General features: G+C 46.9%; 1 protein-coding gene across 1 annotated transcript in view; it reads left to right on the plus strand.

Annotated features, from left to right (window-relative positions):
* The window catches only part of LOC119180048 (uncharacterized), a 51,227-nt gene extending 28,726 nt beyond the window's left edge, over positions 1-22,501 (plus strand). The window contains exons 6-8 of the mRNA XM_075869503.1: positions 2,033-2,122; positions 16,048-16,092; positions 22,297-22,501. Of these exons, the coding sequence (XP_075725618.1) occupies positions 2,033-2,122; positions 16,048-16,092; positions 22,297-22,481 (320 nt within the window). The 3' untranslated portion in view covers positions 22,482-22,501. The remainder of the gene's footprint in view (positions 1-2,032; positions 2,123-16,047; positions 16,093-22,296) is intronic.
* The last annotated feature ends 524 nt before the right edge of the window (positions 22,502-23,025 follow it).

Consider the following 23,025-nt stretch of genomic DNA (forward strand, 5'->3'; position numbering starts at 1 on the left):
CACGCCTACAAGTTCGAGCAAGGATACAGAGGGTAACGTCGCAAGCATCTGATTATCTTCGCACGCAAGGTTTAACAGTCTCAACAGAAAAACGTGCACTGGTGGCCTTCCTGTGCATGGCGATGACAAGTTACCCTATAAGAAACAAGTTACCCGATAAGATAACCCGATACCCGATAAGACAAGTTACCCGATAAGATAAAAAACTCATCTCTTAGAAGCAATCCACCATTTTCTATGTGTCATTGTTGACCGCGACTTCTCCTGGAGCCCTCGCGTGTCGAGTTTGAAAGTGAAACTGGTATCCATTTCCCACGTCCTAATAGTCATCGCTGGAAAAAGATGGGGTCCGTCATTGAATTCTATGCGACAGCTGTACCAAACACATTGTACAGGTGTTCTGCGCTACAGTTCTCCTCTGCTTACTTAAACTTGCAAATCAAACGTTACAGCACTTCAGTGTGTGCAAGCAAAGGCACTGAATGTTTGTCTCGGCCTACCTCAACTGCTGGAAAGCTATATTGGCTCGGAATCTTCCGCTTACGAGGTACGTTATAAGCGACGTTCTGATAGCACATATTCGGCACATTTGACGGAGGTATCGAGCCATTTGTCATTTCTGCTAGAAAAACAACTGCGGGCGTCGTTTTCTAAGGTTGTCAGCTCCCACCGCGCTTTGCTACTATCAAGTTTTATGCCCTTGGCGCTTTCACCATCCGCCTTGTGGAGCCTACGACAACCCAACGTGTGCATTTTCGTCCCAGGAATAAGAAATAGAAAAAATCCTTTCTACATTGGCCTTGAAGCAATCAGCTCTGGATTGTTTACACACCTTGTACGTTGGAAGAATTCACGTATACATGGATGGCTCTACCATCCAGACTAGCTCCACCGTCATCCCATAGCTACACATCAGCGTTACTTACTTTGGTACAAGAGTACATTACCTGGTTCGGAAATTTTCGCCCAGCGAGGTGACATCGATTACATCAAGCAACAACCGGCCAATCGTTGGGCAGTATTCTGCGTCTCCAAGGTGACTCTACATTGTCTTTCGTCGGTACTTCATCGTGGGTCAAACGAACTGGTGTGAGACATCAAAGAAATGCGACACTATGCGACCGAACAAGCACACAACATTGTGTTCCAGTGAATATCAAGTCATTGCGGTATCTCCGGCAACGACCTCGCCGATAAAGCAGTCAAAACTGCACATGTAACAACAAATCCTCTTTCCGTACTTTTATCTAGGATTCACGCGGCTAGATACTAAGTAAGCTGGCTCAAAACAAGACTCTTCATAAGTGGCAGCCATCGCAGTTTGCACATCATCAACTTCATTCTTTCGACCCATCTCTACGACTGCGGCTACCCTCTGGTCTTACCAGGGAGGAAGAGACAGTGTTGTGCCGTCTGCGTCTGGGCTAGCCTTCAGCAATTCTTACTCATTTAACATTGGGATGGCAGAAATCGCGGTGTGCGACGACTGCGCCGTCAATTAGACTATTGAACACCCCTTATGTTTTTGTCAGGCATACACAAACGAGAGGTTCCACTTGCGCTGTGTTCTCAATCAACTAGAGAGAAGGTATTGCACGATCGAGAAGTATTGGGACCATGGCACTGCTTATTCTAATTTCGAAAGGATTGAAAGCTCTATTGCGTTTTTTTAAAGACACCGTCCTGTTTCTTCGTTTGTGATGTGAAACTGTTCCGCATTGGCCCAGTCAGTTACTTTTTTCTCCTACTCTATTACATTGCTTCCCCCTCTCTCCTTCGCCAGGGCAGGGTAGCTTACCGTGGCTCAGCCCTGGTTAACCTTCCCGCCTTTCTTCTTATTTTTCCTCTCTATCTTGCTTAAGATATATGTGAAATGAAGGAAATATATTTATTAAAAAATTGAAGCCTGAGAATATATTCTAAAAAGGCAGCCAGGGCAACAAATAAGTGCTCACAATCAAATTGTTTTGTACTTAATGACTAATGCTTGTCATCAAAATGCATGACTTACCCTTTTATCATAATGTGGCAGGCACTCAACGTGAAGACATGAAAATGTCAGGAACGTACGATGTGTTCTACGCAAACAAAGAATGCTTCATCGCTGGAACAATGCTCCCAAGTAAGTGCAACAGTTATATTGCCAGCGTAGGACGTATCTTTATTTGAAGTATTTAGCAGAAACAGAACAGTAATAAAACATAACTTAAATATGTGAAGCGCATTGTTGCATTGAATAGTGGGTTGAACCTGAAAATAAACGAAAGAAAACTGGCCCTCAGTAACATAAGGTAATAATAATAAATATTGAAACGACCTTAATACCGCTACGTGCTTTTAATAACGGTGCATTTTCCATAGAGAGAGGCTTAAGCCTCTCCTGAAGAATGTCCTAATGAACCTGTTGCGCAGTGAGCTTACTAGAATTTGAAAGTGATTTCGCAATAGGATACTTGATGAAAAAATATGCAGATCACCCGTACCGTGCCAATCGATGCAATTTGAAGTATGAGGCGGGATGGTGACTTTCATGATCATGATGATGAAGAAACTGTATTTATTTAGCAGAAGGATCCTCCTCCTCTTTTAGCCGAGGGAGGGGAAGGATCAAACCTCGATGACGGCCATGATCGCGTGGGCCTTGGAGGCGTCTTAGGCCTGCCGTATTAAGCGGGCTTGTAATTGAAAGTCAGAGCTGAGGAGCGCGGTATTCCATCCACTGTCGTCTAGGAATTCACCTCTCTTGGGGGCTTGCGGGCATGCCCTTAAAATGAGGTTCAAGTCCGCCCTATTGTTGAAAAATTTACACTTATCTTAATGAAGTTTCGGCACGCAGTGGTTCATTGTTTGCGGGCTAGGGAACGTATTGGTCTAAAGTAGGCACCACGCCACCAGCTGTCCTTTGTTCAAAGACGAGTGTGCGAGAGGATGAATTTTCCTGCTTAGCCTGCAATACTCTGTAATATCTCTGTAAGTGGTCATCCACTCAAATCTGTCATCGTCCTCCAAGCCCAACCAGGGCAATCCAGAGGCTCGGTCTTTAAGTCCTCGAGCTGTCTCGTGTGCAGCCTCATTGCCGGGCAAGGAGGAGCGAGCGGGTGCCCAGATATATCTACTGTTCGTTGGTATTTGTGTCCAGCCAATATTTTTAAAGCTATTTAGTGTTTTCGCCCTCTTGCAAAGTTTCTCATAGTCGTCTGCGAGTCACTAACGATTATTGAAGTTGCAGTGGATGCTATGGCCTCTTCTGCAAAGGTTGTTCTCACCGAACCGCTGACCTTATGATTTCCCTTGTTGTTCACTACTGCTATAGTCATGCTGTCATTTTCTTTGTATTTGGCCGCGGCTACGTATGTATTTTCCGGTAAATCTTCTACGTTGGTATGTACATTTTTAGCACTTTCAGCTCTCTTTGCCTTATGATGGTCGGGGTGCATGTTTTTCGTATCGTAAGATTACTAAACATTTCCTGATCTCATACGGAATATTCTTTTTGGCTCTGAATTGGCTTGCGTAGTTTATACCGAATTTCTCAAAGCGGCTCGGCTTGTTTTACTATGCGTTAGCCATTCATATTGCGCAATTCTTTGAGCTTTTATAAGCTCTTCTGATGAGTTATGAAGCACCAATTCATGTATTTTCTCGTTAGGGGCTCTTATAAGAAGTGCGATCGCCTGTTTGAAAACTCGTTTAATGATCCTGTCAATCTTTTTGCACGGCTACTTGCAGTCTAATGTAACCTAATGTTTATTTGAGTGATACGTTATTACACACACACATGCACACACACACACACACGTATATATATATATATATATATATATATATATATATATATATATATATATATATACGTGTGTGTGTGTGTGCATGTGTGTGTGTGTGTGTGTGTGTGTGTATGTGTGTGTGTGTGTGTGTGTAGCGCCTCAATGCGCCGCTCGTCAAGGAAGAAGAAGTTGGCATTTGGGCCGCACGGCGGGTGCAGCGCGATTATTAAAAAAAATCAGTTTGAAAACTGAACACTGTCAGGGCTGAATCTTTCCCGTGTTAGCTCCGACAGTTAATAATGACCCGATAAAGAACACACAGCCCCGATCATCCCGCATGGATCCCGCCGGCTCTGCCACCAATCCTACCGGTCCTGACGCCCAAGACGACGCCAGACCTAGCGGTGCTGCAGTCGCTGCGATTCAACATGTCAACCTGCCACCATTTTGGCCCAACAGCCCCAGCACATGGTTTCTGCAGGTCGAGGCGCACTTCCGTCTACGGCAAATCACCAGCCAACAGACCAGGCACTGGCATCTGGTGTCCTGCTTACCTCCGGACGTAGCCGATGACTTAGCTGATATTTTAGCGTCGCCGCACTCGAGCCATCCCTACGACACGTTGAAGGCAGCTATCATTTCCCGCAGGTCTGAGCCCAAACACAGCAGACTCCAACAGCTCATCACGGCTACAGAGCTCGGTGACCGTCGCCAATCACAGCTCCTGCGACGCATGCACCAGCTCCTTGGCGCCCCCTCCACCCCTCAAGAGGAGAAGCTGTTACGTGAGTTGTTCCTCCAGCGCATACCGCAGAGCATGGTCCCTGTCTTCGTAGCTGCAGGAGATGTCCCAATAGACACACTCACTGAAATGGCTGACCGAGTGGCGGACTACTCGCGGGCACATAGCCTCAATGCCGTTACCACACCGTCACCGGCCACCGCTGCAGACCCGGTGCTCGCAAGCATCGAGAACCATTTGGACGCCCTTGTCAGGCGCCTCGATGACTTTGTACCTGCGCATCGTCGACCGTCATCCAGGTTCCTGATACACAGTCGCTCCTCGACGCCCCCACGTTCTCCGGAACTTCGGCCACCCGACGTGCCGCGGGACGTTTTATTCTCAACCGTGTGCTGGTACCACCGCCGATTCGGTGCCTCGGCTCGCAAGTGCACTCGCCCGTGCTCCTGGTAGGGAAATGCGACGACCGGCCACTGACGGCGGCAAGTGGTACTGGTCGAAAGTCATGACACTTTTTTTATGTTTCTGATAAGATTACTGGCGCTTGCTTCCTAGTCAACACAGGAGCCCAGGTTAGCGTCATTCCGGCCTCCTGTGCAGATCGCCATCGCAACGAACAGACCTGCCCACTCCAAGCGATCAACAATTCCGCCATTGGCACATACGGCCAACGCTCTCCTACACTTGACCTTAGGCTACGCCGTATGTTTCGCTGGATTTTCATCCTCGCTGACGTCTCGCAAGCTGTTCTTGGAGCTGACTTCCTCAGTTTTTTCAACCTTGCTGTGGACATGCATGCTCATCGCCTCATTGATCTCGACACCCGCCTCTCCATCAACGGTGTACTCTGTACTTCCTCGTCAACGGGACTGCGAGCTCTCCCGCCTGCTTCGCTGTATGCAAAAATACTCGACGACTTTCCCAGCATCACGAAGCCACACACCAGAGAGTCACTGGTGAAGCATTCCATCACTCACCACATTGTGACCACTGGACCTCCCGTTTTTACAAGACCCCGTCGACTATCTGGAGAACGCCTCGCCATCGCCCGCCGTGAGTTTGAGCACATGCTTGAACTCGGCATTGTACGGCCTTCCTCCAGCAACTGGGCGTCGCCACTCCACATGGTGCCGTAGAAAGATCCTGGCGACTGGAGACCATGTGGGGATTACCGCGCTCTCAATGCCCACACCCTACGAGACCGCTATCCATTTCCTCACATACAGGGTTTCACATCAAATTTGGCTGGGTGCACAATCTTCTCTAAGATTGACTTAGTGAAGGCTTACCATCAGATTCCTATAGAACCCGCCGACATTCCGAAGACGGCCATCACCACCCCATTCGGTCTGTTTGAATATGTGAGAATGCCTTTTGGATTGCGCAACTCAGCACCGACCTTTCAGCGCACTATCAACGAGGTCATGCAAGGTCTTGATATCGTATTTGCCTACCTTGATGACCTCCTCGTAGCAAGCTTATCCGGCCCTGAGCATGAAGCTCACCTGCGCACCCTGTTCCACCGCCTGGATGATTACCGCTTCATAATTAATCCCAATTAGTGCCTCTTCGGCGTCGCTACAATAGAGTCCCTAGGCCAGCTTGTCACTCCAAAGGGTATCCAACCACTCGCCAGCAAAGTGAAGGCTATTCAACACTTTCCACCCCCGACTTCACTGAAGAGACTCCGAGAATTTCCGGGCCTGCTTAACTTCCATCGCCGCTTTCTTCCAAAGTGCGCCACATTCCTAAAGCTCTTGACCGACCTATTGGCTAAAAAGAAAGACCCGGCTGCGCCACTGAAGTGGCCCAAGGACGCTGCATCTGCCTTCGGCACTGCCAAGAGGGCTTTGGCAGACGCTACCATGCTCATACATCCCGTCCCTGATGCCCCAATTTGTCTCATTACCGATGCATCAAGCGGGGCAGTTGGCGCCGTTCTCGAGCAGCACGTATCCGGTTGGCAGCCCCTTGGGTTTTTCTCGCAAAAACTGAAGCCACCAGAGGCAAATTACTGTACATTTGCCAAAGACCTCCTCGCGGTATACATCGCCATCAAACATTTTCGTCATTTATTGGAGGGCCGGGACTTTTACGTCGTTACAGACCACAAGCCCCTGACGTTTGCCTTCCATCGCAATCACAGCAATTATACTATACGGGAGATCCGTCAACTATGCTTTATTTCCGAGTTCACTGTGGATCTCAGACACGTACATGGGCCGGAAAATGCTGCTGCTGTTGCACTATTCCACATAGATGCCTTGTTGACCCCGCCACCACTAGACATGGATGAGCTAGCAGCTGCCCAAAGCAACGATCCTGAGCTGCATCGTCTTCGCTCTTCATCCACGTCTCTATTGTTCACGGAGTGCCCGCTTCCATTTTCTACCTCATTAATAACGTGCGAAACGTCTACTGGTGTCCCTCGGCCCTTCGTGCCTTCAGCTTTTCGTCGTGCAATTTTTGATCAATTGCACAGCATGAGCCATCCTGGTATTCGTGCGACCCAGACGCTAGTCACATATCGTTTCCTTTGGCCAAGCATCAATGCTGATGTCCGACGCTGGGCGCGAACCTGCCTTGAGTGCCAGCGCGTTAAAGTTCACCGTCCCACTGTCATGGCAACATCCCCGTTTCGACCTCCAGACGCAAGGTTTTCTCACGTCCATCTCGACATCGTCGGTCCTTTTCCGTCATCGCAAGGAGCCTGTTACCTGCTGACATGTGTGGATCGCTTCACCAGATGGCCAGAAGCGTTTCCCATTTCCGACATTACAGCACCAACAGTTGCCAAGGCTTTCACAAACGGCTGGGTGTCGCGCTTTGGATGCCCTTCTGTCGTCACCACTGATCGCGGCCGTCAGTTTCAATCGGCCCTTTCCATCGCACTTGCCAATATCCTGGGCATTCGACACATCCACAAAACTGCCTACCATCCTTCCGCCAGTGGCATGGTTGAACGGCTTCATCGACAACTGAAAGCTGCCCTCACTGCTCACCAGCTAAGGGAACGTTGGCTCGACCACCTCCCCTTTGTACTTCTGGGCATCCGTTCAGCATTGAAAGTGGATCTCGGCTGCTCGTCAGCCGAACTAGTCTATGGCGTTTCCCTGCGTCTTCAAGGAGAATTCTTCGAGCCATCATCGCCACCTTCCACTCGCGATGCCTCCACGTACATTCGAGAGCTGCGCACCACGTTTCGGGACCTTGCTCCTGTGATTCCTTCCGACCGACACCCCCAGTCTGTCTTCGTCAGTCAGGATCTGCATGACTGCAGCCACGTCTTCGTTCGGCGTGACAGAATACGGCGACCACTAACACCAGCCTATGATGGCCCATTCCGCGTACTCCATTGTACACCTAAGACGTTCACGCTGGACATCAATAGCCGTGAAGACGTCGGGGCTGCTGATCGACTGAAACCTGCCTATATCGCCGCTCTCGCGGCCGCGGGGTTTCAGTCTAAAGTATGGATACTAACATCCAAGCATGTCCACTGGGCGACTCCTCTAGTGATTCCTACGGCTCTCACTCTACGGGGGGGAGCCCTGAAGCGCCTCAATGCGCCGCTCGTCAAGGAAGAAGTTGGCATTTGAGCCGCGCGGCAGGTGCAGCGCGATAATAAAAAAAATCAGTTCGAAAACTGAACGCTGTCAGGGCTGGATCTTTCCCGTGTTAGCTCCGATATATATATATATATATATATATATATATATATATATATATATATATATATATATATATATATATATATATATATATATATATATATATATATTTATATATATATATATATATATATATATATATATATATATATATATATATATATATATATATGAGAAAGAAGTGTACACCTAAGGATTCATCTTTCCGTGTTTTGACACAGTATTATTGAGACCTAGCAGACAATAACACACACTGATATATAAATATATATATATATATATATATATATATATATATATATATATATATATATATCATCAGGATTCTGATGAAGGCCAGACTCCAGGCCGAAACGTCGAAACAAACCACGTTGTGACCACTCACGGAGGATGTACTTGACTATATGATTGATTGATTTGTGGGGTTCAACGTACGCCCCCAAACCACCATATGATTATGAGAGACGCCGTAGTGGAGGGCTCCGGAAATTTCTAACGCCTGGGGTTTTTAACGGGCACCCAAGTCTGAGTACACGGGACTTTATGATGTATATATATATATATATATATATATATATATATATATATATATATATATATATATATATATATATATATATATATATATATATATATATATATATATATATATATATAGATAGATATATATATATATATATATGGTATGAAGAAAGGCAGGGAGGTTAACTGGAAAGCAAGTATCTGGTTTGCTACCCTGCACTGGGGAAAAGCAAAAGGAAGACATGGAAGTAACAAAGAGAGAGTGAGAGAAAAAGAGCGGGAGGGACGCGAAAACGCACACACACACGCTAGAATCTCAGAAACGTTTGACGAAGAGAGTCGATCTCAGAAACTTCAGGAGCGCCTTCAATACATTTCGGCATGAATCTCGATGTTTCCGGCATTCCAAAATTAATTTTTTGGAAAGCAGCTGGTCGTTGAGGCGTATAAATACAGCTGACAGTTGTACTGAGGGTACTGACACAAAATATGCCTGAAGTTTTCTTCAGCGCCACATCGGTCACACGCAGGGCTGTCTGCCCATCCGATGCGGCAAGCAAAGGCGTTCGAAAAAGATACCCCAAGCCATATGCAACAGAGAATGGTTGTCTCACATCTAGATAAACCAGATGTAATGGTAAGTCGTAGGTTTCGACCCAGACGGTGAAGATGGGTGTGGAGAAACCCGGGCGTGTTCCACACGGACCTGGCGACAATGTGCGTGAGCGTGTTAACCCTTGCGGCAGCGTCGCTTCGTGACAGGGAATTGCGATCCATCATGCCATTTTCGTGAGCGTTCTTTGCTTCATCGTTGGCATGCTCGTTACCTGTGCTTCCGCAGGGGCCTAATAACCATCGAAAAGTTACATCATGTCCTTTCTCTAGTACTTCTTGATACTGGTGTCTTGTTTCAAGCACCAATTGGGCATAAGGTTCATGACGTAGCACAGGTAAATTACAATACAGAGCTGGTTTCAAACCGGTGAGAATGCACCATTTTAGAGGTGCTCCTCGAGCAACCCTGTGGATTGCACAGCGGAGTGTGGCGAGCTCTGCGGTCTTTGATGTTGTTTTGTGTGACGTTTGAAATCGAATGGTTTCGGCTTTTTCTGGAAAGATCACTGCTCCTGAGATCTGCTAACGTTTGTCGATCCCTCGGTTTAAAGTTTATTGTGCTGTTTGTATTCTCCATGCCCATACGAAAACGAACGTGGAGTTGAAGCAACTTCACGCGATTCGTCGGCGTGCAGAGCGCAGATTTCGGCAAACAAAGTCCATTGAAGATCAATGCATAGCAAGGCGCATGCAAAAGATGATCCAACGTCCTATGAACAAACAGGAGTTCCAATGGTGGGTGAAGTCTTGCAATTCTCTTAACCCTCGGAAACCTGTCTCTTAAACATGGCGACTGTTAAGTTGAGTTCGGATGTTGTAGGTAGCCGGTGGATCTAGCCTTGCATAATTCACAGGCAACAGGCCCGCCCGGTTTCCTCTTTTGCTAACTGTAGCTAATGTACTTTGTTATTTGACTAAGCAAGAGCAGGCTCTCAAAATAAAAATTGTGCATAGCGTGACGTAAGTATGCATAAGCCGGCAGCCTCTGTACAAATTCCTCATCCATTATTGTGCCGGTACTTTATCTCGCTGCACCATACCCCAAACATAATTCAATTATCACTAGTAACATGCGAGGTCTGTAGCATTCAAAAATTTCATAAGAAGTCACGGCACCTGTTTCCTGCGAGATCGATTGACCACGCGGAAACACAATATCAGTCACGCTGTCACGTGGCGAACCTAAACGTTGCAGATCCTCAAATATACCTTGCCGTTCATTCTTAAGCTCACGATACACAAGCAATTAGTGTTCTATATCACTATTTTCCTTGCACTTAGGGCCCAATGGGATCACGGAGAGTCTGATCTTGTGGGCCATGCTGGTGTATGCGCTGATCTCGTTCGGATGCGATGAAGCAAGCAGGCCTCTTCACCTGATAACACTTATGTCACACATGCCTGGTGAGGCGTCAGCCATAACTAGCGAAAATGCTTATTGGCAGCTTCTCGTAATATACGCTGATTGTCTTTGAGAGCCTTCTTCGTTGGCGTAAGCTCCAGAGCACTCCGGCGAAGACTGTCAGCCGCTTCATTACCCGCTATACCCCCATGTCATGGAATCCATTGAAACGTAATATTTAGGCCAATGCCACGCAGGTTTTTAAGGATTCACAGTGATCTTTGAGTGCATCGATCCAAAACCAATTCATGTTTTAAGCAATGCAAAGCGGGCTTACTGTCCAAAAACAGCACGATTTGTTTCCCCCTACAAAACTTCACTTTCTTCAGGGCTGCCTAAATCGCCACGCTTTCACATGCTGCCGATGAAACAAGGCACTCCTGTCGCGCTGCCCAAGACGCCTTTAGAGACGGGATAACAAACGTTGCAGCGCTTGCTCTGCGCACTATGTCGGCTGATTGATCGGTGAAAACTTTGAAATTGTCGGCGTATATTTTTTCAAAATATTCAAGTGCGAAAAAACGTACTTCTGCTGTGGGTGTGGAACGCTTGCTGTGCATACGTGGAATTGTCACCTGACAGTCAACATCCTTATGTTACTAAGGTGGGTCTTGTAGAAGTTTTCTTTATTTGGGGAAATTGATGCCAATATGGCTGAGGGTGTTGAGACCCACGAAAGCTCGTGATTCTGTGCGTCATCGAAGGTGTCTGAGTAGGGCTCGTGATGGGCACTTTTCCAGCGTAGAAAGGGCATCGATGTAGCGGAAGATTCTTGTAGGAAGATTACAGGCCCATGAAATTGCACAAGAGTCCTTACTACTGCTAACGCACCACACTCCCTTGATACATTCTTAGATTTGCCTTTTTCAGTGAAAGAGCTCGGCGCGCCTTTTGCTTCTTTTAATCGACCGTCGTCGCCCGGGCCAGATGGTATATCACACAGCCAATTGTGCAACGTCAGTGATCACGCACGTAGTGCTTTACTGGACGAGTTCAATGAGTCTTGGCGAGCTGGAGCTTATGCAGCACGAAAAAGTGCTGCATCACGCTAGCAATGCGTGCAGTCCTAGGCAGTCTCTGCCTAGCGTCTCGCGCTGGGCGCTGTCTCACGAAACGAACATGAACGGCAGGCGAAGTGCCTGCGGGCGCTGCCATCTGTCAGGAGGCACGGGCGATGGGCACTGCGGGATGGCCAACCCCCCACATACCACCCTATTTTTGACGACCAAGTCTCGTGGCCATAGTCTTTAGCACGGGAAAGTCTTGAAAGTAGCACAAGGCTGGCGACGTTGGCGTAGTGGTGGTAGCGTGACGAACCACTAAGGTCAAGAGAGTGTTTTAGCTCACAACCTCTAAATGTCTTCGTGGCGTCAGCAGCCTGAGGCTTGGAAACTTTCTTTGGAGGCTGGTCGTCTTTGCTTTCCGGAGGTGAGTCGCTGTCGTCCTTCTAGGGTTTAGCCGGAGCCGCTTTTTCTGTGGCGATAGGCAGAGTGGCAGCGGTTTTTGGCGTCAGCACCGTAGTCTTCGGCTCAGATTCATGTGAATAGCCAGAGCTTGACTCGTACTGCTTGGAAGCCACTTTCTCGCCTAATGCGGTATTGTTGGTCTTTGGTGTCGCCTTTGCGATTGCTGGCTTCTTGACCGGAAGCGGTTTCGGTGCGTCATACTCAGAAGAGTCAGAAGAGCTGTCCTGCTGCTTTTTCAATTGCTGAGGCGTTTTGGCAGCCACTCTCAGCACAGGCTTTTTACTCGGAGGTTCCGTGGCTTCGGCGTGTAATCTGTAGGCTAAGTCAGTAGCAGGCTTCGCTCGCTTGAAAAGGGCTCCTAATTGAACAGCTCTATCTTGCGATGTAGCAGCTCGTGGTGTCTTTCTTTCCGGTGCTTCGTCTTCAAAGGAATTAAAATCCAGACCAAATTCTTTGCTGAGCTAAATTGATGCTCTGGGCTTAAGCTTCTGACATGAGGCGGGCGTTTTGGCATTTATTTTCGCGTTGGTTTTGCCTTTCGGCATTGAATTGACCTGCGGCTTAGTTGCCTCAGTCTTTTTTTTGGTGAGTGCTTTATTGGGGGGGGGGAGGTGCTTTACGATGAATAAAACTTTTCTCGTCTATTGACGAGTTGACTAAACAGCGCTGCGGCTACTCTGTTTTATCGTTGACACTGTTGTCCTCAAGGATCGTTTCATGGCCTTCCAGTGGTAGCCCAGTGAACAGGGAAAGCCCCGATGAGAATGTGCTCTTGAGTGCGTTGCTGCACTCCTGTCATGTCTCATACTGCTGGTCAAATACCAAGTGCCAGTTACGAGTTGTCCCCTTCGATTTGCTCGACGTGATGAGTCGATTAGTGGCGTCATTGCAAAAGGCAAGTTGTTGGACGCGACGCACTTCATCAAGCCCTGTGTGTACGTTTTGTCTCGGAGTGCGGAATCAACGCTGAAAGGTCAGGCAACGCCGTAACAACCGGTGCAGGTTGGAGCGATTGCTGCATCAACGCCGCGAGCGCTGGTGTAGTAGTGGCACCCAATGATAATTTAGCGACCGATGCGTTTGGTCCGGCGTTGGAGTTGGCTCATGGTTTATTTCGATGTCGTTCTAAAGACGCTGAAGAAGATTGTCTTTCTTGCCAGTTGTTTCTAAGTTGCGTCTCTCATGTTCTTCTCGAAGAAGCTCGACACTCAGGTGGGACATTGTGGCCTAATTCAATTCATGCCAGTTAATTCCAGGAATTGTGGAGTTTTACTAAGGCGATAGCTGAATAGAGAGAAACGCCGGAATTTGAACGGTGTCGAAGGCTGAGTGGGCTTATCTGCGTTGGAAAGGTTCCCACAGCGCTCTAGCTAGGCTTCAATTTTACGAACGCGGCAAATGGTGCAAAGGCTTCTCAGGCTCTCGACGAAGCTATCAATTGGCTTGACAAAGGCTTCGATTACTTGCTGATGTTGTTGGAGGCTTTGACTAGCAGGTCATTTTCGGTCAAAGGCTGGCTTGACGAGACACCAAGACGCAGATGGTCAGTAGCAGAGGATCGTCGTCAATTGCACCAAATACGAGGTTCGGGGGGAAAAGCTGAAGACACGCGCGCACTGTAATTACATATTTATTGAAGCATAAGCTGAAAACACACTGCAGTCAATTAGGGTGACGCTCGCACAAGCACGACAAAGTGTCACATCACGCTAGCAGTGCGTGCAGTCCCAGGCAGTCTCTGGCTAGCGTCTCGCACTGGGTGCTGTCTTACGAGGCGAAGAGGAATGGCAGGCGAAGTGGCTGTGGGCTCTGCCTTCTGTTAGGAGGCACAGGAGATGGGCACTGCGGAATGGCTGAGACCTCACACCACCTTGAGGGGCTTATGCATTCCTAATATCGAAGTATAGTACAGCTGTTGCAAATCCTGGATGTCTGTTAGAAGAAATGTCACCAGGCCTGCTCCTAACAAGGAGCACAGTCACAGCGAAGCTCCAAAAATGAATTTTTCGGAGCTCATTGTAGACTTTTTGGGGGCAGCAAATACAAGTACACATACAAGGTCCTCTCTATACCGAAAATTCTCACAAAATTATCGTAATAGAGAAGTCCACACTAAGCTATTATTCTTGCTTTCACGGAGAAGTAAGTGCGCTAGCCACAACACACTTGCAAGCAGGTATTATGGGCACTGTGTGGATGGTTTGGCTGATTACTTTAAAGAATTGGGGCTTCCCCTCTTATATTGATTTTCAGCAATGAATCAATGAGTCATTCTCTGTGAAATTCGTTTTTTTATTCCTGTCTGTAGTTTCTCTCTATCATGATACCATGTTGCATATGTTAACTGGGTTGATTTCGTGACATGACTTCTGCATAGGTTACTATTATGAAGGAAATTTAAGCAATGGCGCTTCCCTGCCGTAGCGTACTGGAATGCCACGCAGCAGGACCAGACTCAATGCTCATTCGTTCCTAAAAATTTTCTTTTCTGTGCGAGATTGTGCGGTTACAGGCGACACTTACAGAGGCAGCGAACGACTCCCCCACTGCCTTTGTCGCCCGGTAACATTTCTCGGTGTGAAAAAAGGCCAGGCCTGCGCAGCAAGCGTGGCACATTTACGGTGAAAGCTGGAAAAGGGGCGTTTCTAGAAACTTATGTAATATACACTAGGGCATAAATATATTTTTCGTTAAGTTGCGAACCACCTACAATGCCGTTATTTGTAATTCTGCGGAAAAGTGAGATACTCCATCAGCGTTGACAAGGCCACAGCCTCACGATAAAAAGAAATGTGCAGCTTGTTACACCAATCTAGCGGGTAGGTAGATAGATAGATAGATACATAGATATATAGATTGATTGATGGAATGGTTGATTGATTGATTGATTGATTGATTGACAGGCATACTTAACGTGCCTGACGTTTGCTAAGAGATCTTAACCATATTAAACGTCTTTTGTGTCTGTTTTTCTGCACACGAAAGTGTGGCCCAGCTAGAACCGAAAGAATATTATATGAAGTCGGATGTGTCGAGGCCACCATGTTCAAATGAAAAATACAGAGCCACAGTCGAATACAAAAATTCTACGTGGAATGCAGGTGTTCAACAGCATGAGCTAGCATTTCAAACTTATGCAAAAAATAAAGAGTGGAGAGACGTTAACTATCCCGACGACTCATGTTTCTCGTGTTATATCGCACGGAAGACGCGCACATTGGCATCAATTGTCTCGCCGTGTCAATAGTGTTAGTCTTCGGCGCATGAAATGTCAAATCTAAGATATTGCAAAGCGTTCAGCCATTAATATCATCATACACATCTACTGCGTCAACACAAAGTTCAACTTTTGTAGATGCGCGTATTGCCTAGAACGCCAGCCAGCAGCTGGCGTTCTAGGCAAGTTCGAAACGGCCATTGTACCGCTTTCAAGGCACTGGTGTGGTGTTTTTCGAGAAACAATGGACTGCACGCGAATGTGAAAGCGGCGTGAACGGGGTTAAATACTGTATCAGGTCAGACACTTCAAGGAGAAGCGAAAGCATTCTAAGAGTTGCGAAGTGTACTTCACATAACTGCGAAGGCCACAAGTATCAAAGTGGTCCTATAACTCAGTTGCATAGTTAGTTGAATAGATTGCCTTCAAACAACCTAGGATTGTTCAAACAAGCGATTGACTACTGTGGTCGCGTCCATTGCTACCTGCATGTTTCATTGTCTTTAGGAACTATTCCCGTCAAAGAGCGTTTAGTAACTAGTTCATACACTTCCTCAATGCTTGGTTTCTGGCCATTATCACAATATGGGTGTTTAAACAAAAGCAGCAATCACTAACTCATTATATCCATCATTTACCTTGCAGGTGACAAGTTCACTGCTGTACACCAGATTCCCAGCTCTCCCAAAGGTAACTCTGTCGCACTTACACATACAATTCAAAAAGAATCGAACTGAATTTAACAGAGAACTAAATTGTTTACCACTTCTTTTTAAATACTGCATCCTAGCGTTGGATATAAGAACAAAGAATTAAACATCACATAAGGCTTTTGCCAAAAATACGTAATCAATGGTATAGACACGTACGAGCATGTTATGTCCGGTGTTGTCGTCAGCCTATAGACGTACGCGTTGGTCGCGGTAGTCCAAAAAGCTCAGACAGCCTCGAGCGGTTAAAAACAAGTTTATTCCTATTCGGATGGAGGCGGCGGCCGAACTGCCGGGGGAAACGACGGTGGCTCGTTTGCGCCGAGCGGGGGAAGGGGAGGAGTCAACATCGGGAAGCAGTTTCAGCAACCGGTCCTTCGCGGGTTCGGAAGCTCGCTCGTGACACAGGGGTGCTTGGAACACATCTCCTCTCTCCTCAGATTGTCACTTGGAAGCGATCTGGGGGCCGCCGTGGACGCGTGGACGCTCTGGACGCACTAGGAAGAGAAGCCTCCGCTCGCTGGGTGTCGTTTCTCTTGTGTTCAGGGCCGGCTGGCGGTGGCGCCGATTCATCTGGTGCGAGATGCCAGGCTAAGTGGAACGAAGCTTCCGTCGAGGTGGCTGCTTGAATGGGAGGTTCCCTTGGCAAATTGCCTAAATGGCGTAGCTGATTAAGGTGGCGGCGTGTGGCCTTTCCACCAGTGTCAACGAGCCATGACCGCAAACCTATGCGTTTGAGTGCCGTCGCTTCAACCCAGCCGGGCTTTCTGTGGAACTGATGGGCGTATATGCGCTGTCCACTTTCAATTCTCCTGCTATGCGGGAGCTTTTCTTCCTCCGACGGTGCTTTCGCTGAGGGATTCGGGACAATTGCTGTCAGCTGGGTTCTCATTTCTCGTCCGAACATCAATTTCGCTGGCGTTTGATCAGTAGTGCTTTGAACAGTGTCGTGCTGTCTGAAGAGAAAGCGCGCGATGCGGCGTTGCATTGTCCCAGTCTGGTCTTTAGTAAGGGCACGCTTTAGCTCAGCCAGGTAGCGCTTGGCTTGTCCGTTCGTAGCCGGGTGGTAAGGAGCTGATATAACAGACGAGACGCCGTTGTTGCTGTAAAACTTGAGAATCTCCGTGGATACAAACGGAGTGCCGTTGTCTGAGACCGCCTTGCGCGGTAGGCCAAACGTTGCAAACAACGACCGCAGAGTCTCGATAGCTGCTGCCGATGTCATTGTAGCCATTTGTTTTACCTCCAACCACTTGGTGTATGCGTCTACAACCACCAGGAACGAACACCCTTCGATAGGTCCAGCAAAATCAATGTGCAGGGTGTGCCAAGGCGTGTCTGGTCTTTACCATTCAGGAATAGGGGCTCTTGGCGGGCTTTTGTGGTTGCATTGGCAAGGCTGGCAATCTTGAACTGTTAATTCTATATCGTGGTCGATACCAGGCCACCACATATAACTTCTGGCGCTCTTTTTCATGGCAACAATGCCTCGATGACCTGCGTGGACAAGCGACATGGCCTGTTTCGCGAAGTGCCGCTGGAATTACAACTCTTGATCCCAAGGTGACGCAACCGCGATGAGTGCTCAACTCCGCAGCTTGCTTGCGGTAAGCGTTGAAGTGTTCACCCTTTAGCTTCTGCACGTTGCCTTCTTGTATAGCTGCGTAGACTTCCTTCAAGACAGTGCACTCCTGCGTTGATGCTGCTACCGTGTCAACTGTTAGCGGAGGGTTCGGCAGCGCCTCGAACATGAGTATATCACCCGGCGGGGGTGGTTCATTTTTTGTGGTGTCTATCAGCAGGCGGCTTAGTGCGTCGGCGTTCTGGTGTTTCTTCCCAGTGCGATGTACGAGTTCGTAATCGTACGCCGACATCTTGATGCACCATCGTGTCATTCGCGGCGACATTGTCTGTGGCATTGGCTTCTGGGGACCCATAATACCCAATAAGGGTCGGTGATCTGTTACGAAAGTCACTTTCCTGCCGGTAATGTACTGCCGAAAGTGATCTGCTGCGTAGACGATGGCAAGTCCCTCTTTATCTAGCTGGGAATAATTCCTCTCTGCCTGCAATAGGGTGCGCGAAGCAAAAGCGATCGGGGCTTCCCGTCTTTGGTCGTCAACTTGGGAGAGGACTGCTCCCACTCCGTATGGTGATGCGTCACAGGCTAGCAGTAGGGGTCTCCTTTCGTGGTAGTGTCGCAAAACAGTAGATCTGCGAAGTAGTTGCTTAAGGACAACAATTGACTCTTAGTGGCGTGGCGACCAAGTCCATGGGACTTCTTTCTGCAGGAGCTGATATAGATCGTTGGCCACTGTAGCTCGATGTTCTAAGAACCGGTCGTAGAACGTCAATGGCCCCAAAAAACGACGGCAGTTCTTGCTTGCTAGTAGGTGCTCGTGCTTCGGTGATTGCACGCACTTTGTCTTCAGTGGGATGGATACCCTGCGCGTCAATTTGATGTCCAAGAAACTTCACTTCAGGCACCGCAAAAACACATTTTTCTTTACTGATGCGCAAATTAACATTTGCCAGCCTTTCCAAAATGAGCTCCAAGCGTTCTGTGTGCTCTTCATTGGAGGTGCCACCGACAATAACATGGAATGACCTGACTGCTGACTGGTGTGATGCACCGGCTCGACGTTTCGTCGAATATCCCTCTCCTGGTGACCGGCGCTCTCCGCTCGTTGGGCGATGTCGTAGGCTTTAGAGAAGGTGAGACCCGTCTCCGCGAACAGGCGTTGTTGTAGGCCTGCGTCACGCAGTCCGCACACAAAACGGTCACGCAACAAAACGTCCAAGGAGAGCATAGTGGTGTTAGCAGGTGTGGCAGTCGATCCTCCCTCCTGCGCAGTAGCTGCAGTTGTCGCGGTCAACGTCCCGAAATTGCTATCAGCAGCGAGCTTTTTGATAGCCGCTACGTATTCGGCCACTTTTTCGCCTTCCACTTGGTCTCACCGTTGGAAGCGGGCTCGACAGTAGACCTCCGATGGCCTTGGGTCATAGTGCTCTTGTGGCGCTGCTACGATGTCGTCGTAGTCAATGGCTGCTGGAGTGCGTGGCTGAATCAGAGAACAGACTGTGTCGTATGTCTGCTCCCCACACAGCGTTAGCAGGTTGGCCTTCTTCATTGCTGCATCAGTGATGTTGTGAGCCTCGAAGTAAAATTGCAGGCGTCCAAACCACAATGACCATGATGAGCCGTTGAATTTGGGTAGTCGACTTGGGAGCCCGTGCGTAGCCATAGTTTGTAGCTTGTCAATATCGTTGCGTAGCGTTGGTCCAAATCCACTTCCTCGTCGCCACTGTTATGTCCGGTGTTGTCGTCGGCCCATAGACGTACGCGTTTGTCGCGGTAGTCCAAAAAGCTCAGGCAGCCTCGAACGGTTAAAAACAAGTTTATTCCTATTCGGATGGAGGCGGCGGCCGAACGGCCGGGGAATACAAAGGTGGCTCGTTTGCACCGAGCGGGGGAAGGGGAGGAGTCAACATCTGGAAGCAGTTTCAGCAACGGGTCCTTCGCGGGTTCGGAGGCTCGCTCGTGACACAGGGGTGCTTGGAACACAACAGTTAATTTTATATGATATTGCTTCGCAAGAATATTATATATCTATACTTTTATGGATATAAATAGGAACTGAAACGCGTAACATACTTGTAAGTGTAGATTGATTCAGAGTTGAAATTTTATACAACAGGGAAAAGATAAGAAGTGACTCGAAAAAGTGTACTTATTTGCTGAGTTATATGTGGCGTTATTTTGCTAAGATTTTTCAGATAAATAATGGCTTAATGAGATCAATGGAAATAAAATTCCAATTTTTAAAACTGAATTGCATTTTTAACAATGAGGTTACTTAGTACAGATTATTCAGACACGTGTTTATCTGGAAGAACGTCTGTGTGTCTTACTGATGGAAAAACAATCCTTTTTTAGGGGGGGGGGAGGAGCCTCGATGAAATCTGTAAAATTGCATCAAAATGCTGCCGTTACACGTATTGGCCGGTGGTTATTCGTATTTAAGTTTAAAGGATTACTTTTATGTCAATGCTTCAACTAGACCTCTAGGATCTATTGATCTTTCGAAGTGGCGTACCGACTCTTTCGCGAGTGGGGGGTGGGGCAAACAACCTACCTCACTCATATATATATATATATATATATATATATATATATATATATATATATATATATATATATATATATATATATATATTTAGGAGGCGGAAATGTTGTAGGACTATGTGCTCAAAGTTAAGTGCACATTAAGCAACCCCAGGCGGTCGAAATTTCCGGAGCTTTCCACTACAGGGTCTCTTATAATCATATGATGGTTTTGGACCGTTCAATTCCACATATCAATTAATCAACTCACGACCATTCAGTCAGCGTGCACGTACACCACACCAAGCTACAACTGTCTAAAATAAACCAGGCTTGTGTAGGTACAAATGAGTCGTTTGCACATGGTGCGAACATTGCTGCAGTTACCCCAAAGAACAGGTGATTTACTTCACAAGGAGAAAAGTGTCCCTTCTTCCGGTGCCCTGTGCAAGCTTTTGCACACATTTCGTCTTTTGAAGGAGCAAAGAGCCCTTTTTGTGGCAACTGCGACGTTACTCCAGAAAACTTTTATGTGCGCGTGTACATCTCTGTGAGCCCATCCTTCCTGAGAGAAAGAGAACTAAGCACCACTGCGTGTGTGTGCTTCTTTTAGGTCACAATTTTATTTTGAGCTGTAAAAGACAATTCAAGTTTAATAAAAATTATCTAGCCCGACTTCTAATTAGGCCTTCATCGTGCAAAAGATCACGGTCTTTCACTTTCTTTCTGGTCAGGTGGGTCAAGCTGCGGAGTAGGCTTAGAAGCTGAGCTTCCCGCTTGTTTCGAGTCCACTTTTTTATTCTTCGCCACTTTGCAAACTGCTGCCATTGCTCCTAGTTACCACAAGCAAGGCTGATCAGATTTTTCAGAGACTAAAAGCAAACCTGTTTGTGGCGATTCTAGTACGGCAGAACTAAAGATTTTAAAAATATTCGCCAGAATCATCAGCTCACAGCAGCTTCGATAAAGCAGCGATCACGCTATCTATTTTTAATTAAGGAAAACAATTTTCCTGACGCAGCACATGCCCTGACTGGTTCATAAAATGGCAGCTCGTTTTATACCATAGCAAAGCAAGCACAAGACGTTTCCGCACCTTGAAATGTAGCCCGCTCTCCAATGCTACAGTACAAGGCGTGAACGAGTCCCATGGACCACACCACAAGGAGCATTCGAGGATAATCGTCACAGAAAAAATTTGGGGAAAAAATTACTACATTAAAACATTCCCTGGTAACATTTTCATTTCCTCGTAACAATATATTTGAGTAATTTTTGTTGTGAAGGAAAACTTCGCCTGAGTTGTTGGTCTCCCCAGCTTGCAGCTCACAGTGACCACTGTCAAAAGTGGGGGAGCTCAGCCACCCCCATTTAGTCTTATCAGGAGGGCTCGGGCCCCCCTTGCCCCCCCCCTCTCCCCGGCTGATACGCCTATGGTCGTTCGTGCTTCTCTCTTGGCTCAAATTTGGGATTTCTGTGCACGTAACCAGAGTTTTAAGGATTGTATTACAACTATTGACAAGTGTATAAATAATATAAAATCGTGTGACGAGATGTGTTGCACAACTGCTGAGAAAGAAACATGAAACGAATATATTTTATTTTAATGCTAACGTCAAACAGAAATACTGATCGAGATTGTCATACAAAAGTAGACCTTTATGTAGATGGCAAAGTAAGATTGCTCTGTGAATAAATGGAACTCATGAGCACAAGCATGATCTCGTTGTTGTGAATAGTAGATAACAATGAGTACTTGGAGAAATTACGCCAGCGCAATCTCATAAGTATAACTTTTATAGTACATAACACTCATTTAGAACCTCAGATTTCTAAAGCTTTTCATTCATAATGAAGTTTCATTAAAACGCGCAGAGGTTGCCATCATTCGGTCTTATGAAAGTGCATCTATGCAAAATCTCTGTCGTTAGGACAAAATTAGTTATTTTCATGCTTGAGTACAACAAAAATACGCTGGTCTTTATTCTCTATTTGTGTGAAAAGGACCTATATTAACGTGCATCACAGCTCTGCGTAAACGAGCACATATTCCAAGTTCTGCCTTAAAATTCTTTGCAGGCAATGCTGCTTGCTTGCTGTGGCGAAAGCTAAATGCGGGAAAAAGAAATCGACATCGGTGTAGAGCCGCCTTCAAAAAGCGCTGTGCTAAATACGGAACATACAGGTTTGTATTCACCAGAGAGGCCTGTCTTAAGAAGAGAATGACAAAGGCATCTGTGACCGGAGCCGTAGGCCTGAACTGAATAAAATATATCTATTGCAACTGCCACGAGGATGACTACGAAAATAGCTGGACTTACCAAATTTTGTCGGGCAGTGAGAGTATTCATTGGTGCATTTTGTTTGTCATGGATTAGATTTTAGCAAAACGCATAATCATACAAGGTCATGAGATTAATTAACAAACAAAAACAAGCGTTTAATACTTCATAATTTATCCTTATTGGTTCTTGGCTTATACTAAACTGCTTGTTAGGTGGTATGACATTGAAGCATTGACAGCAGAAAGGCCAAAGACTAAATATTTTGTTGATATGGACTATAAAATGGTATACCATGACAGTCGTAAGCACAGTCGTCAAAGATCTGCTCTCAGACATGTATGCAACTGTATATTCGCTAACCAGTATCCACCCTTATTACTTCTAGTTTAACTTTTCTTCTTAGAATACCAGCCTTAGTGTTATTTTGTGAGGAATGGCAGAAAAATATTATTGGAGGATAAACAGTTTTTTTTAAGACGTAATGTTAGGCAATCGCTTTGATGATGGCTGGTAAGTTGTGGGT

The sequence above is a fragment of the Rhipicephalus microplus genome, chromosome 7, assembly GCF_043290135.1.
Source record: "Rhipicephalus microplus isolate Deutch F79 chromosome 7, USDA_Rmic, whole genome shotgun sequence".
NCBI classification, from domain to species: domain Eukaryota; kingdom Metazoa; phylum Arthropoda; class Arachnida; order Ixodida; family Ixodidae; genus Rhipicephalus; species Rhipicephalus microplus.